Source organism: Tachyglossus aculeatus, chromosome 24, assembly GCF_015852505.1.
Source record: "Tachyglossus aculeatus isolate mTacAcu1 chromosome 24, mTacAcu1.pri, whole genome shotgun sequence".
Classification (NCBI taxonomy): domain Eukaryota; kingdom Metazoa; phylum Chordata; class Mammalia; order Monotremata; family Tachyglossidae; genus Tachyglossus; species Tachyglossus aculeatus.
The window spans coordinates 20,953,871-20,971,424 of NC_052089.1; the positions used below are offsets into that span (position 1 = coordinate 20,953,871).

Consider the following 17,554-nt stretch of genomic DNA (forward strand, 5'->3'; position numbering starts at 1 on the left):
AACTTAGTATAGTGCTCTGCATATAGTAGGCACCCAATAAATACCACTGATTGATTGACTGACTTCTAGTTCTGCTATAAATTTTCCAATAGCTTTAAGAATGAACTAAGATTATTAGTCTGTCCTCATTTGGCGGGGGGGAAAACACCAGAAACATAAAACTTCCTTATCAAGAGCAACTTACATTACTGCAGAACACTGTCATCTATAATCGTTTTCTTTTTCATAAGAGCAAAGAGTTATAATTTCATTTTTCTCCCAAATTAGAGATTTCATACCCTATTCAAATCAGTATTAAAAGTGTTATACAGCTTAAATATATAAACTATGTTAAGTACAAGGCCAAATTGGCTTTGAAATCATTATACCAGTGATCATGATAAGAATGCTTGAGATTTGGGGGGGAGGAATTTTATGAAATTTAAATGCTTCTACTTCCCTCCGAAGCCAGCCCTAATCAACTTTGAACATGGAGCAATCCAGGAGCCACATGGGACCAGATGTGACCAAATGGTCCAACTAGCCTGCCGAGAATTAAAATGAACATTTTAATTATTTTTTCCCTCATATATATTAAAAAATCAAAATGGAGTAATTGGAATGAGAAAGGGAAATAGCATGAGAATGGGAAGCAGCGTGGCACAGTGGATAGTCGGAAGGTCATGGATTCCAATCCCAGCTCCACCATTTGTCTGCAGTGTGGCCTTGGGCAAGTCACTTCACATCTCTGTGCCTCAGTTAACTCATCTGTAAAATGGGCCCCACATAGGACAGGGACAGTGTCTAACCGGATTTACTTATATCTACCACAGTGCTTAGTATAGTGCCTGACAGATAGTAAGTGCTTAATAAATACCACAGTTATTATTAAAGATTCAGATAGAGTTCACAAGCAAAACACAATGTGGATTTATTTTTCCTAGAAAAAGGCGCACCTAGGTGACCCAAGTCCTTAGGCAAGAAATGTACAAGGAATCTATTAAAAGGGGCTAGTATGTATTTTAGTAATTTAGGACATTTTCAAGTAGAATTCACATGTTTATATCATCTGCTGATTTGGGAACCCATTCCTAAAAGAGAAAATTGCTTTATTTTAACTGGCTCAGAATGTGACCTATATTAATTGGTGATTTCTCATAATCAAATTTCAAAGCAACAGAATGAGCAACCTAGGGTCAGGTGACGATGCCATCATAAAAACTTTGATCAAATTCTTGACTCTCATATTTCACATCCTGTGATCCTGTCCTAAAATACGTCACAAACAAAACCCGGTTTTATTATTCTTGTGATCATCTTCTATCCGACTTGTGGTTCATGCATGACCTGCTACCAGTTCTGCTAGTTAAGAATGTAACTCAAGAGACAGGATACACTGAAACTAAATCTTTACTGTGGTCAGCTAAATCAAAAACCGGAGGCTTTGGTGTAATAAAAGTTGTTCCACTTATAACAACTATCATTGGGTGTAAATGCAGCAGCTTTACTAATTTTATGAAAAGTCAACTGCTGTTGCAAAATCATAAGAAAAGTTAACTGAAAAGTGTTAAACTCTTTCAGAATTACCTTTTCTGGGCTGCCATGTGGAAGAAGAAACACCACCTAAGGACCCGTGTTAGGAATACTCCTATACACGCCTGTGAAATACTTTAACCACTAGACTTGAGAGCATCAATGCAGTAGTTCAGATAGAAACAGATAAACATGCTTAAATGAAACATAATCAAGTCGCCTTGCAAAGAAGCAGCGTGGCTCAGTGGAAAGAGCCCGGGCTTGGGAGTCAGAGGTCATGGGTTCAAATCCCAGCTCCGCCGCTCGTCAGCTGTGTGACTTTGGGCAAGTCACTTAACTTCACTGTGCCTCGGTTAACTCATCTGTAAAATGGGAACTAAGACTGTGAGCCCCACAAGGGACAACCTGATCACCTTGTATCCTCCCCAATCAATCATATTTGTTGAGAGCTTACTGTGTGCAGAGCACTGTACTAAGCACTTGGGAAGTACAAGTTGGCAACATATAGAGACAGTCCCTACCCAACAGTGGGCTCACAGTCTAGAAGGGGGAGACAGAGAACAAAACCAAACATATTAACAAAATAAATAGAATAGATATGTACAGCGCTTAGAACAGTGCTTTGCACATAGTAAGTGCTTAACAAATACCAAAATTATTATTATTATTATTATAAGAATAATAACTGTGGTATTTGTTAAGGGCTTACTATGTACCAGGCACTATACTCAACACTGGGTAGATACAAGGTAACTGAGATGGAAACAATCCCTGTCCCGCATCAGGCTCACAGTCTTAATCCCCATTTTACATCTGGAGTAACTGAGGCGCAAAGAAGTGAAGTGACCTGCTCAAGAACCCTCAGAAGACAAGTGACAGAGCCGGGATTAAAACCCAGATCCTTCAGATTCTCAGGTCTCTCCACTAGGCAACACTGCTTCCCTGCTTAAGCAGCAATCCTCCCTTTGACTGGCCCACAGAGAAAATGATTTAGACCCAGTGTACTGCTAAACGGATTCAGCAATGTGAAATTCAACTACCAACTAGTGCAAATGAGAATTCAGTCAATTCTCACGTATGGACATTGTAAATTAAGTACAGCTCATTTATGTTATAACAATAATAATAGTATTTGTTAAGCTGTTACTATGTGCCAAGCACTGTTCTAAGTGCTGGGGTAGGTACAAGGTAATCAGGTTGTCCCATGTGGGGCTCAGTGTCTTAATCCCCATTTTACAGATGAGGTAACTGAGGCACAGAAAGGTTAAGTGACTTGCCCAAAGTCACAAACAGACAAGTGGCGGGAACAGGGATTAGAATCCACATCCTTTGACTCCCAAGTCCGGGCTCTTTCCACTAAACCATTCTGCTTCTCAACTTGGACAATTTGGAAACCTACCTTCCCGTTGGCTTGTTTCAGCACTGAGTGCCCCCCAACCTGCAATCCCAATCTATTCCAGGATCCACTGATGGGGATGGGGTGAGGCCCAAATATGGCCAAGGTTTTGATGACTTTTGCCACATCTTTTCTTGCACTGGCATAGATATCCATATTTGAGAATGGATATCTAGACAATAATAATAATGGCATTTATTAAGTGCTTACTATGTGCAAATCACTGTTCTAAGCGCTGGGGAGGTTACAAGGTGATCAGGTTGTCCCACGGGGGGCTCACAGTCTTAATCCCCATTTTACAGATGAGGTAACTGAGGCACAGAGAAGTTAAGTGACTTGCCCAAAGTCACACAGCTGACAAGTGGCGGAGCCAGGATTTGAACCAATGACCTCTAACTCCAAAGCCCGTGCTCGTTCCACTGAGCCACGCTGCTTCTCATAGCTTCTCAACTTAAACCATTTGATTTTCAATCTCCTTTCTTATCATAAGGGAAACAATCAGTACCAATTGCATTCAATAATATCTGTCTGATGTGTATTCAGAGATACATGTGATCCGTCAGTGATGATTGAGTTATTTTACAAAGAGAATCAGTGGAGTCCAAGAACAATTTTCATATACTGTTCACATAATGAGCCCACTCCACCATGCCAAGGGATGTATATAGAGGTCCATAGGGATTTTCTCTGACAGCTTTTCTTAAGAGGTAAAAATCACACTCAGTTCTTTGGCCTGCACGGGGTAAAGAGTGCTGGAGTATTGAAAGAAACCAGGGGGCTCTTCCTCTACCTCCAAAGGGAGAAGGTACACTTTCAAGCACAAAACCAAGACCAGCAAATCAGTCCTGCATTGAGTATGGGGCTAAAACTTCTAACGTTAATACTTTCGAAAAAGTAACAGAAAAGCAGAGTTATTTGCTACAATCTGCACTCCATTATGGTCTTTGAATTTCAATTTTCTAAACTCCATTCCTCAATTAGACATAGGCTGCCAATATATCCAAGTTAGCCAGGATAGTCCATTTTTGTTATCGTTTTTTAAATGCAATCAATGTTTCACAACTATACAGAGGCTCATCAATAATATGGACTGCGCTGGAAAAACTGATTAGCTCACCTTACAATGATTCTCTGCAACTTTTGATCTTGTCCGCATTGGGGCATGCTCAGAACATGTTCAGTGGAGATTCCACAGAATTCTGGAACTTGTAGTAGGGAGTCCCAAAATGTTGGGGGGGCTTTAACCCTACACATTTCTCCCATTTCCCCACCACCCTCCCCCAACAGATAAACCCATACTCTTTCTCATAGTCACTGGAAGAAAATGGAAAGGCAAAATCACACAACTCCGGATGTTGTCCCAGTGTCCTCATTTGACACAAAATAAAACAAAACACAGAAAAGTTCACAGAGTCTCAAGGCTTAAGAATAATTAAAATGTGGAATACCTCAACCACTGTAGGTATTCATTGCCTAAACACGCATATATATTTTGTTCCATCATGACCACAGAATAGATTTGTGTGGGAAAAGGCCAAAATGATAATGAAAAATGAAACGATGACCGGTTTGTTCTTCAGCTGGGAAGAGACTCCGCTGCTTTATGAAACCTAAATGTAGAGAAGCTGCTGGAATTTGAAAAAAAAATTTTTAATACTCACATGCCACTTCCAGGGACGCGTTGCGACTCACGGCCTCTCCAAGATAGTTCCTTGCAACACAAACGTAGCTTCCTTCGTCGGGTTTGCTTCTGCGCCCATGCACAATACGTAAGAAAAATAAAGATCCGCTAGGCAGCAGCATGCGGTGGGAGCGGGGATCATCTTTGTCCGTCTCAACCCGCTCTCCATCCTTATACCACTCAATAGTGGGTGTAGGCCTGCCTTCGGCCTTGCAGTTCAGAGTTGTTGGCTCTCCTTTCGACACAATAACATCTGAGGGATGCTCAACAATACGAGGTGGAAAATCTTCCTGGCGAAGACGAGATCCTGGGAAGAGAGAACAAGAAAATATACGTCATTTTGGTCTTGCGCCTATGTGCCGTTCTCCGTCACCATCAGGCGGTGATAGTTCATCGCTCATTTATTTACTAGATTTTCTGCAGTGTCAAATCCACCCATATAGGTCATACATGGGTAACTAGCAGCCATTCGGCCTGTGGATTTAGGAGTCCCTAAGTATTCACTGCCAAGGTAGACTAACTACAGTGACTCCAAATTATCTGTTATGGTCTATTGAGTCAAAATGTACCTTTGCATAATTCCCTACCAAATGAATTTAGCTAGTCAAAAATAACTATTTTGCATACATATTAAAAACCACTGCCCTCCCCACACAGTGACTTCAATTACACAAAATAGCTTAGACAAAATAAAGGATCATTTGAAACAAATACCATGACGTGGTTTTCTGGCAAAAGCTATTGACTGATCACTGCTGAGTGCAAACGGTCTTCAGTACCCCAGGCAGGACTACGCTTAGTCAAAAAAGTCTCAAACTTTGCAACTTCCATCTTCCAGTCTGTCCCGTTTCCCAGATCAGTTTCTAATCTCCCCACTTTACATCTGACTGAAAATTCGGCCCTTCTATACCACCTAGGAACTTAGTCCCAATCCCTGTTAGCATTTATGCCAAGCTAGCTCTCTTCCTCCCTTCAAAGCCCTACTGAGAGCCCACCTCCTCCAGGAGGCCTTCCCAGACTGAGCCCCCCTTTTCCTCTCCTCCTCCCCATCCCCCCGCCCTACCTCCTTCCCCTCCCCACAGCACCTGCATATGTTTGCACAGATTTATTACTCTATTTATTTTACTTGTACATATTTACTATTCTATTTATTTTGTTAATGATGTGCATCGAGCTTTACTTCTATTTATTCTGACTACTTGACACCTGTCCACATGTTTTGTTTTGTTGTCTGTCTCCCCCTTCTAGACTGTGAGCCCGTTGTTGGATAGGGACCGTCTCTATGTGTTGCAAACTTGTACTTCCCAAGTGCTTAGTATAGTGCTCTGCACACAGTAAGCACTCAATTAATACTATTGAATGAATTTATGAATTGATGAATGTATATTTTCTGTACTCTATTATTTCTTGAAGTGCCTGTTTCACTAACTAGACTGTAAACTCTTGGAAGACTGAGATCATGTATACTACTTCTATTGTAGCTTCTCTTGCACATAGCACATTGCTCTGCTCATAGTTGTGCTCCATAAATGCTATTGATTACTATCTCACTACCATAATGGGGGTGGTCTCCTCTTGTCTTAGACTGTCGAGTTGTCTCTGACACATAGCTACACCAAGGACACAGCTCTTCCACAATGCCCTGCCTCCATCTGCAATAGTTCTGGTAGTATGTCCATAGAGTTTACTTGGTAAAAATACAGAAGTGGTTTGCCACTGCCTCCTTCCACACAGTAAACTTGAGTCTCCGCCCTTAACTCTCTGCCATGCCACTGCCAAGCTAGGAATGGAATGGGTATGCCTCTGCTTGACTCTCCCTCCTGTAGTTAAGACTGGCAGCGTACTGGAAACTCACCAGATGTGACCCTGAGAGGGGAAATGGGGAGTCTGCAGAGTCCAAAAAGATATTAATGCCTCGACTGATAAAAATATAGATATTTGCATTCAACTGGTCTTGGAATAAAGAAGTAGGTGCTTTCATGATTTGTGATGGAATGTTTTTTAAGGGAACACTAACGCAAGGACTTTCCCTAATGGGAAGGGGCAGAATAAATTTCCAGAAGGAAAATCTCCTGGAATTAATTTTCAATGGACAACATGCCACGTAATACCAGATTCCCACCAAAGTTCAATATCACCTAGGAACCACAGTGTAGACTGACATTCCCACATCACAGTCCTGATTTTGCCCAACTGTGTTTTTATAGCAGGACAGACGTTGGTTTGTCACCCTTGATTATTAACACTGGAGAGCTCTTTGGTTGAGTAGATTGTCATATTAAATAGCACTTCAAGAATTCATTTTATTTCAGTAAAAAAACAATTTCTAGGTTTCAATTCTAATGCCATTCAAAATTGCACATATTTTCCTGGGGATGTGTCTTACTTGACAAACCAAGCATTTTAGACTGAGGCTCTTAGAGGCTTGTAATAGAGCAAGAAGTGTCAGGATACCTTCTTGTTTCTCTTGAAATGTCTGAAACCACTCTTTTAGGTCTTGAACTCACTTAGTACCTTCCCAGCTGCCAGGGATGAAATATGCTAATTTCCCATTTTTTTTCCACCTGAAAAAAATGATTCCTAGTTCCTTTTCCTCTTTCAAAAACTATTTAGAACTATATTTGAAGAGAAATATAGATCTGTACTTTTATTCCTGTTAGCTATTTTATAACAGCTACAAAATAAGGTCATCAACCATCTTCAACCAAAGTGAACTACTTAGCTGTGAGGATTGTCTACTTCCATTACCAAGCTGCATCAATTTATAATGAAATAATTTAAAATAATCATTACCTGAGCATGCAAATGTCTATCGTCTTTAATCCTTACATTTTTGGTGATTGGATTCCAAAAGTCCCCATGCTAAATGACCAACCTAGTAAATTGGTAAAATGGAGCCGGGTTTCTAAGACAACATTTGTGACTAAAAATTCCATGGAGGTGATTGGAGATGGCAAGTCCATCAACATTTGGAGGTAAAAAGTCTCTCCCCTCCCTTCAGAAGTAACCTAATTTAATTCCTTACTACTAATGCTCTCTGGAAATCTCACTGCAATTCAACCATGGGCTAAAGTGGTTCCCCAAAGTGTCCTCTTCAAAGTAAAACAGTGACAGCTTCCTCCTTCCAACATAGCTAAAAACCCTTAATTCTGTATTTCATGGACTCTTCAATAGAATTTACTTACTTTTAAGTTTAAGATTTATTTTAATGTACCCTAAAACAAAGGCACAACCTGGAGACTTCAAACATGAGTAGAATGACAATTAATAGGAAGGCCATGAATGGGTTTCTTGTTTCACCAAAACAAGAACACTTTAATTCTCTTTGAGGGAAGGGATTATGCCTACTAATTCATCATTCAATCATATTTACTGAGCACTTACTGTGTGCAGAGCACTGTACTAAGCACTTGGGAAGTACAAATTGGCAACATGCCATTGTACTGTCTCAAATAATTATTTCAGACTGAGGGTGCTCAATAAATACTACTGATTGGAAACTTTTAAGCTATAATCTGAAGGGATAAGCTTCTTTATAATAATAAATAATTGTGGTATTTGTTAAGCCCTTAGTATGTCCAAGGATTGTTCTAAGCACTGGGGTAGGTACAAGATAATCTAGTCCCATATAGGGCTCACAGTTAAGTAGGAGGGAGAATGGGTATTGAATCCCCACTTTACAGATGAGGGTACTGAGACAGAGAAGTGAAGTGATTTGTCCAAGGACACACAGCAGACAAGTGGCAGGGCCAGGATTAGAACTCAGGTCCTTTGACTCCCTGCCACATGCTCTTTCCACTAGGCCATGTTGCTCCTGCTTTCCATAGAATACATCAGAGGTGAAAGATATCCCCTCCCCATTACCTGTGAATATTTTCACAAAATTTTAATTCATTTTACTCTTTAACATTCATTTTTTAGTTTCCTTTTTGGGTACCAATATTTAAAATGACCATTGTCAAGGATAGGTTCCTCAACCACTCTTTTCAGAAAGATTCTTTCTGAGGAAGGTTGCTCAACACTTTCCAAAAAAATATTTCTTTGGCATAGCTCTCCTCTCCTTTAACTCAAGATTCTCAATATGGGACATTTAGTGACCTCTTCAAAGACATACTCCCTTCATATAATTCTACATCTCCTCAAATTAAGAGACTACACAAAAGGAACTTCAATGATCATACTCCTCTTCTATACAGAGTGAGGTATATAATTCTGAATGCTAATTCAGATTCAAATATAAGATGCCATCCAATATAAGTAGATGCATTCATCCTGCTAAATTTATATTATAGTCCACCTCAGTGAGAGAGTAGAAGATGTTTTTTCAAAAATCCCAAATAGTCCCCAGAAAGTATTCTGGGCCTGAAATATAAATCATCATGTCTTAATTCAGCAGAGATTTGTTCTTAGTGAGAGAGCTCAAAAGGGCACAGTCTAGTCTTAATCAGCACTTCCAAAGAATACAACACAGCTGGAATGTTTTTGTTCAATCATGTTCTATATTTAGTTGGGGGAGGATTTGACAATTATTAATGGTGGCTTTATGCCACAAAAGTCAGGCAGTCAACAGCATTTATTCACTTTCTTCTTCCTATTTGCCTCCTATCCTACTTCCCTTCCCTCTTTCCCTCTCCCCGTCTCACCTCCCACCACATATATACATTCATTTCTGGATTACTGGTACAGCCAATCCTTAAAAAAAAAAGTGACTTTACCATTTATGACCACAGATTTGTTATCATATTAAGGAATAATTACCTGACAATCTAACAAATTGAAATTATAAATGGATTTAAAGGAAACATACTTGATCAAAATGATCAATTTGTAGGAGTTGGACGCTACAAATGAATCTACTCCACTGTATGTCACGGAATCCTTGCATAATTATCAAAAATGAAAGTGATTTTGTGCCATATGCCTTTAAACAATTTATGTTTATTAAATACTGGCTTTTTTACTTAATACTGACCTGAAAGAATTTCAGGCAAGGGGTATAATATATTTTATAAGCATTTTTAACCCAATTAAAAACTGAGTACTTTTCAATGAGAAAAAAAAAAAGAGAAATATAATCCCTTGGATTGTGACTGATTTTAAACCCTATACACTGTAGCTGCCTTCACAAAATTCTATAATCATATTAAAGAAATATACCAGAAATATGCTTTCCTTGAGAAATAGTATCTTTTACATTCCAAGAAATAAACTGATTTTACAGTGCCTGCTATTCCATTGATTTTATCATTTTCTCTCTAAACAAAAAGTTGTTAAATTAAAACTATGTTTCTCAGGAAGAAATTTCCCACAGACAACATAATATCATATGCTGCACAATCTAATTAGGCTTCACATTATAATTATGTCCCTTGCCTAAAATCTAAGTTTTCCCACACCCATTCCTAATATCAAATTATTTTTGTTGGTAATAATAGTCATAATAAAGCAATAATAAAAATATCCTGGCCTGCAATGCCCTCCTTCTTCATATATGAGAGATGATCACCCTCCCCACTTTCAAAACCTAATTGAAAGCTCATCTCGTCCAAGAGGGCTTCCCTAACTAAGCCTCACTTCCTCTCTTCCAACTCCCTTCTGCATCACCTTGGCACTTGAATTTGCACCCTTTATTCACTCCTCCCTCAGCTCCACCGCACCGAAGTACATATCCATAATTTATTTATCTACTTTAATGTCCGTCTCCCTTTAGACTGTCAGCTCACTGAGTGCAGGGAACATGTCAAACAATTCTGCTATACTGTAACTCTCCCAAGTGCTTAGGACAGTGCTCTGCACACAGTAAGCACCTAATACAACTGATTAATTATTAACTGCTATATTTGTTAAGTGCCTACAAGTCCAAGAACTGTGCTAAATAATGGAGGTAGACACAGTGTAGTCTATCAAACACAGTCCATGTCCAAGAGGGGGCTCACAGTCTAAGAAGAAGGAAAGATCAAAGGCCGACTTCTTGGTGACTTTTTGGTCTAGAACAGGAGAAAAAACTATTAAATGAAATGATAGTGTCAAATAAATTCAATTTTAATTGTGGGGAAATTCTAAATGAGGTGCATAAGAAAACTCAACGGATACACTACTAAAATGATTGCAGATGGAGGTGGGATGTTCTGGGAGAGATGTGTCCAGGGCATCCCTGTGGGTCAGGGATGACTCCACAGCATAAGACAATCAATCAATCATATTTATTGAGTGCTTACTGTGTGCAGAGCACTGTACTAAGCGCTTGGGAAGTACAAGTTGGCAACTTATAGAGACGGTCCCTACCCAACAGTGGACTCATAGTCTAGAAGACAAGACAAGCAAGGCTCTAGAAAAATATTAGTGTGCAAATGAAAACTAAATGGACCATTCAAAATAGATATGTGAAAACATTTGCATTTCTTAGTGCAATAATAAAAATAAAAATAATGTGAACAGCATTCAGGGGTATATTTGGATTTGGAATAATATTCTGTAAGTTATTTTGTGCAGCTTGCCAACTTTTAATGGAGTGATAACATTTTGGATTTAGGTTTCAGGGTCTGGAAATTATATTCTGAAAACAATACAGCAGCACCTACTGCATTCCTGAAATGGACATCTAGTCATTAGCCTGTGAGTTTGAAGCGAGAATAATGTGAAAAATCAAGACAAAGATAAATCTCAACTAAAGAGTGTGCCAATTCAGGAACTTCAAGCTCTAGGGCAGATTTCACTTGTAAGATTTGTACTTTGCTGTTTTTAGCAAATCTTGGCAGTGCTAAAAGACCACTGATGTTTGTTCCATCCCTTAGAAGAGTTTCCATTGGAAGTGAACTGGGTCAGCTTTAAGGGAGAACTTTCTTCTTAAAGACTTACAATGGAGCTAATGCACTTGGGAGCTCTTCCTCTCTTACCTCCAGAAGCCATCTATCTTGCATTGTAAGTTTATCAAGGATTCAAGCAAATTCAATCCCTGCCTTGAAAAGACTTTTTTTTTCTTTCAGAATGAACACGAGCCCGAGGAAAAAATGACATGTTGCATAGAAGATTGCTGGAATTAATTTTACATCAGGTGACTATCAAAAGGAAATGTCAGTTACTTGTATGGTAAAATATTTTAAGTGAAATTGCTATTGTAGTTTGCAAAGTCTCATCCTCCATTAAAGAGCCTGGCATTTCTGTGAAGGACTCCAAAATATCTAAGTAAAATTATTTAAAGCCACACTTCAGGGCAAAGATTAATATACTTGGTCCACAGATCTTAAAACCTAGTATGATTTGAATGCTAGAAAAAGCTGCCCTTGATGCAGATTTCCTCAAATAACCTCAGTACTCTTTTACACTTCTCCCTTTGGGAGGAAAAAGTGCAAAGAAACACCAGAGGATAAATTTACAATTATCTTACTATCTTAGGCTACTTAAGTAAGCTTCCTCAGTTTAACTCGTTGAAGAAAAAGTCCTGATCATATCCCAGCACATGCATTTGTATCTGACCTATTTGTATTCACCTCTACATTGCAGAGGGGAATTTGTTCCTTTATTTTTCCTCTGATAAAATACATTTGAATAAGAATGAGCCACAGAAATAACTCCATGTAATCATGGCCCAACGTCCCTTAAACCTAGGAAAAAAAGTAAGCTCTCAAAAAGACTTTGGGTACTCGCTGACATGAGTGGCTAACAATACTGCTCTTTCCTTAAATAGATTAGTAAATTTGTTTCCTCAACAGTAGTGGCCTTTGTTAGAGCGATGGTGGGAACAAGAATTGTATTCTATCCTATTCTAAGAGGAAGAAGCAAAAGTTGTTTTAATTGCCAGAGTACTCTTCATCTCAAAGACACTATTTCCCATTCATTCCAGGCCTTTTACTGTTCCTGGAGACTTGCAAAACTTCCCTCTCAAGAGACAGTGACTTTCTGAGCTGAAGGCAACTTTCAAATTTGCTTTCAAAGAGCGCCTTCTGTGTCTGAGCAAAATGATGCGAAGATAATATCACTGCAGCAATGGAAATCCTGAGTGTTCTTTTCATTTGAAAGAGTCGGTGTCAATAGAGAGAGGGTGTTTCCCATGGAACAGTAAGAAGTTCAAACTGTAAGTGACATAGGTCCTTTAAAAGGAGGTGTATTCATTTACAATATGCACATCTCAGATGTTCAGTAATGGCCTTCTTTCTTGAGAGTTGGAGACCCATTTACAAATCAAGCAAAGTTAAGAGGGATGTCATTTCCATCTGCTCATTCTTCCTTTCAGAACTTGATCAGATATGCAGTCAATGAAGATTATCCTTCTTAAGCTTTCCCACATTATTTATCAACTCGATATAACACTTATTCACATATCCTTACTCCATCCCCCAAAACTATATTCTAGTCAGAAAGGGGAAGGAACTGACGGTGTATTATACTATGCTGGTTTGAGCTGGGGACAGGCAAATCATATAAAGGAGATGTAGTCAAATGAAAGTGTGCTCTGCACTGAAGTTTGGTACGATAATTATGGAATCTGTGAAGATCTTATTTGTGTCAACCACTGTTCATTCATTCATTCAATCGTATTTGAGAGCTTACTGTGTGCAGAGCACTGTACTAAGCGCTTGGGAAGTACAAGTTGGCAACATATAGAGACGGTCCCTACCCAACAGCGGGCTCACGGTCTAGAGTTCTCTCTCTCTCTCTCTCTCTCTCTCTCACACAGTCCTAAGTGCTGGTATAGAAACAAGCTAATCAGGTCAGACAGTCCTTCCACATGGAGGCCTCCTCCCTCAAAGTAGGAAGGAGAACAAGTATTGAATCTTTATCAGTTGAGGAAACTGAAGCATGGAGAAGTTTAAGTGATTTGCCCAAGGTCACGCAGCAGGTAAGTGGCAGAGCTGGAATCAGAACCCAAATCCTGACTCCCAGATATGTGCTCTTTCCACTATGCCATGCTGCTTTGTATATTAAATCCAGAAGAATATCCTACCCCGAACCTAGAATAGACCTTTGACCTCAGAGCTGAACAGAAACAGATACCTGACTGCATCTGATCTCCCAAAACTCAGGATTATTTGGGTTTTTCCCTGCCAGGTTTCAGCTATGAAATCAGAATAAGATAAAAGGAGAGGAATATGGGCAGGGGTAGGAAAAATTCACCTTTGGGTGAAGGCTCAGTACGACTTCAGGGCAATAATATAAACAAATGTAGCTCTCCCCCACCAGAATAGCCCTTCTACAATCATTCATTCATTTAATCATATTTATTGAGTGCTTCATGTATGCAAAGCACTTTTCTAAGAGCCTGGGAGAGTACAATACAACAACAGAAACATTCCCTGCCCACAAGAAGCTCACAGTCTAGAGGGGGAGACAGACATTAGTGTAAATAAATGAATTACAGGTATATACATATGAATTGTGGAGAGGGGAGGGAGGATGAATAAAGGGAGCGAATCAGGGGGATGCTGAAGGGAGTGAGAGAAGAGAGGAGGGCTTAACCAGGGAAGGCTTCTTGGAGGAGATGTGCCTTCGCGTTTCCCCTATTCACCCTCCCCTCTGGGTGGTCTATACACTACAGTCTGTATCCCTTTAGCATTTGATACTTCTCATTTTCCCTCATTTCTCTCAAAGACCACGGGCCTGTGAGTCAGAGGACCTGGGTTCTAACCCTGGCTCCCCCACTTGTCTGCTGTGTGACCTTGGGCAAGTAGCTTAACTTCTCTGAGCCTCAGTTTCCTCATCTGTAAAATGGACATTAAATCCTACCACCTCCTACTGGCTCCTACTCTTTAGACCAACTCCCATGAGGGCCAATGTGTCCAACCTGATCATCATGTAATTATCCCATCACTTAATACAGTGTGTGGCATATAATATAGGCTTAGCAAGTACCGTAATTATAATCATTCCTGCCTTCTGGTAGAAGAATCCAAAGCTGCATACAAAGCCTTTAGTGTGACTTAAGTGACTTCACTTTAACATGTGTAATACAAATACGATTGAATGAATGAATGAATGTGCCACAGGAACAGTTACTCTAGGATTTATACTGGTAAATGCCAAGCTTGTTGTAGTCACTGCATTTATCCCATTAACTTATCAACCAGTAGAAATAACCAGCATTAATAACCAGTAGAATAACCAGTATTATTCACTTAATAACCAGTAGAAATATTCTAACAATGAGTTCTTATCAAATCATTTTTGGCTTCTGGCTGAAAACTATTACAACCATACTTCCAGAAGTGTTTCATCCAGTTACCCAAGTTTGGTGTTCAGTTGAGCACATCCTTTCCCCAAAACCTGGGGGTGGTTCTGGGGTAAACGAAGGCTTGGAGTCAGACCCATATGGATATCTTACAGCAGCACAGGTTTAGACATATTTCTATTGGAATGGGGATTCCCAAGGACCACAGGCAACAGGGCAGCTGCAAAGATTCTTATCACCATGGGGAGAGAAGAAATGGACAGAAAAAAATGGATCTTTCCTCTCCCCCTTCCAACCCTCAAGACCTCCCAATTATGATTGATATTCTAGGGGATGCAGAATTTCCCCAGCCAGCTGTGAAGGGACAAGTTCCAGGGAATGCTGTGTCTCTTGTGGATAAATTGAGAAATGATCAAATGTGTCATTCTAAGATCGAAGACTAAAGAAAGCCCCAGCCAGCCAGAGTGGCAGTCCATGTGGAAAATCCCCAGGGAACAAGCCTGGCTTTGCAACAGCACTATAAATGTCCCTTATGTTCTTCACCACCCTAGGGAAGACCAAAACTGATCACTGGTCCCCAGGGGACAAGTTGCCAACATTAATCTCCAACACATCACTGAGCTTCTGCCATAATCCACCTAAAAATACTTCAAGAGACATAGCTCTGATTTAAGTTAACATAACTAACAAAAAAGTGCCCCATTTCACACTGTTAAAATCTGGCCAAGGAACCGTATTTTGGGAGACGTTTTGAAGCCAGAATGAAGTTAGGAAAGCATTTTCAATCTCAAAATGTGATAATTGCTGGATCCTAATTTTACCCAATGAGAAATTGTGAGGAACAGAAATTGGCCTGAGAGCCTGTGTATTTCTGGTCATGGGAGGAAAAGCTTATTTGGAAAAAGAATCCTGGAAATTATGATGCTCCTTATATCTACCAGGTACTGAATTCTCTTGTAGAAAGAGGCTTAAGAAACAGAATTATTTAAATCCCACAAGATGACTCCTTTGTCTCCTTAAATACATACTTGAGACTTTTGAATCTTACTGCTCCTTAGAAATTCTACAGACATCATCTCCCATTATCGAACCTTTCATCTGCAAGATCACTGACATCCCATTCCAAGGCATATCATCAGCATAGTTAGGCATTACCTAAAGTGAAATATCAATAATCCTTTGGAGATCTCTCTCTCCTAAATGCTCCCCTAAAATCCCACACCCAGACAAAATTTCACAGATTAATTCTCTAGGACTCCGATCCACATTTTTTTTAATGGTATTTGTTAAGCACTTAACTGTATGTACTGAGAAGCAGCGTGGCTCAGTGGAAAGAGCATGGGTTTAGTAGTCAAAGGGCATAAATTCTAATCCTGCCTCCACTACTTGTCAGCTGTGTGACTTTGGGCAACCACTTAACTTCTTTGTTTCTCAGTTACCTCCTCTGTAAAATGGGGATTAAGACTGTGAGCTCCCTGTGGGAAAACCTGTTTACCTTGTATCTACCCAGTTCTTAGAACAGTGCTTGGCACATAGCACTTAAATACCAAAATTATTATTATTATTATTATGTCAGGAGCTGTATTAAGTGCCAGGATAGATGTCGGAAAATCAGCTTGGACACAGTCTCTCTTCCACATGGGGCTCAAAGTCTTAATTCCCATTTTAAAGATGAAGTAACCAAGGCACAGAGATGTTTAGTGACTCACCCAAGGTCACACAGAAGAGATCCGGCAGAGCTGGGATAAAAACCTAACTTTAGCACGCATTTGTATTTATAGTTTTGATGGAGTTTAAAATATTTTTATGTGTCTGCCTCCCATTAAGCTCTCGAAGTATCATGTCACTCATGATTCTGTATTTCCCAAGCAGCCAGTTCACCCCACCACACCATGCCAGCACTCAATCAATGCTCTCTCCACTTATTTGGCCAGTTAGAATACAAATAGAAAAGCGTACACTTGAGCTTTCACCATCAAGATTAGACAGACTGCCCTGGGGTTCAGAAACAGAGCCCAGCACTCTGAATTGGCATGTTGGCACTTACTTAAAAAGTATTTCATGATACTTCCTTGACACCTTTGCTTCATTTCTTTACATTAAAAGCAGGAAGGTTACAAGGATGTCCCTGACAATATCTCAATTTAAAAGTGTGGGTCAACATCTCTCTTGAGCAACCTAAGACGAGCAGATTGGTAGAGTGGAAAAAGTATGGGCCTGGGTTCTAATTCTGGTTCTGCTGCCTGCCTGCTGTATGACCTTGGGAAAGTCAGTTTACTTTTCTGCGCCTCAGTTCTCTCATCTGCAAAATGGGGATTCAATGTGTGTTCTTTCTCTTAGACTGTGACCTAATGATCTTGAATCTATTGCAGTATTAAGTTCAGCGTTGGCACCTAGTAGTTACTTAACAAATACCAAAATTAATATTTTCAGGTGTGAAATCTACAGAGGTTCTATGTAAATGACATCACATGACACCATTCTGTTTCACTGGGAAAAGTAGCTCACAGGATTATGCGACTGAGAGACAGTAGCTTCTACTACAAATTAGCAATAGGAAATTACCACTGCTTTGCTCATTGGTAAAGCTGCAATTGGTAAATTAAATGTAAAAGTCAAGTAGAAAAAGCAATTAAGCAAACAGCCAACCATCCGTCCATCCATGTGAAAGCAAACTTCGTGGAATGTGAAGAGATTTCTGTTTAGCACAAAGAGAGTTGCTGACATTTACCTCAGCCCCATCCTACTTGGTTTACAAACACATGCCCGTCAAACCAAAGTAGTCATGTTCTGGCCAATT

At 39.7% G+C, this 17,554-nt stretch overlaps 1 protein-coding gene across 12 annotated transcripts in view; it reads right to left on the reverse strand.

The window, feature by feature from the left end:
- The window catches only part of ROBO2 (roundabout guidance receptor 2), a 1,226,656-nt gene that overhangs the window by 433,861 nt on the left and 775,241 nt on the right, over window positions 1-17,554 (reverse strand). For all 12 annotated transcript variants that reach the window (XM_038766056.1, XM_038766059.1, XM_038766055.1 and 9 more), the window contains one exon: window positions 4,570-4,896. In XM_038766056.1, coding sequence (XP_038621984.1) covers window positions 4,570-4,896 — 327 coding nt within the window. The remainder of the gene's footprint in view (window positions 1-4,569; window positions 4,897-17,554) is intronic.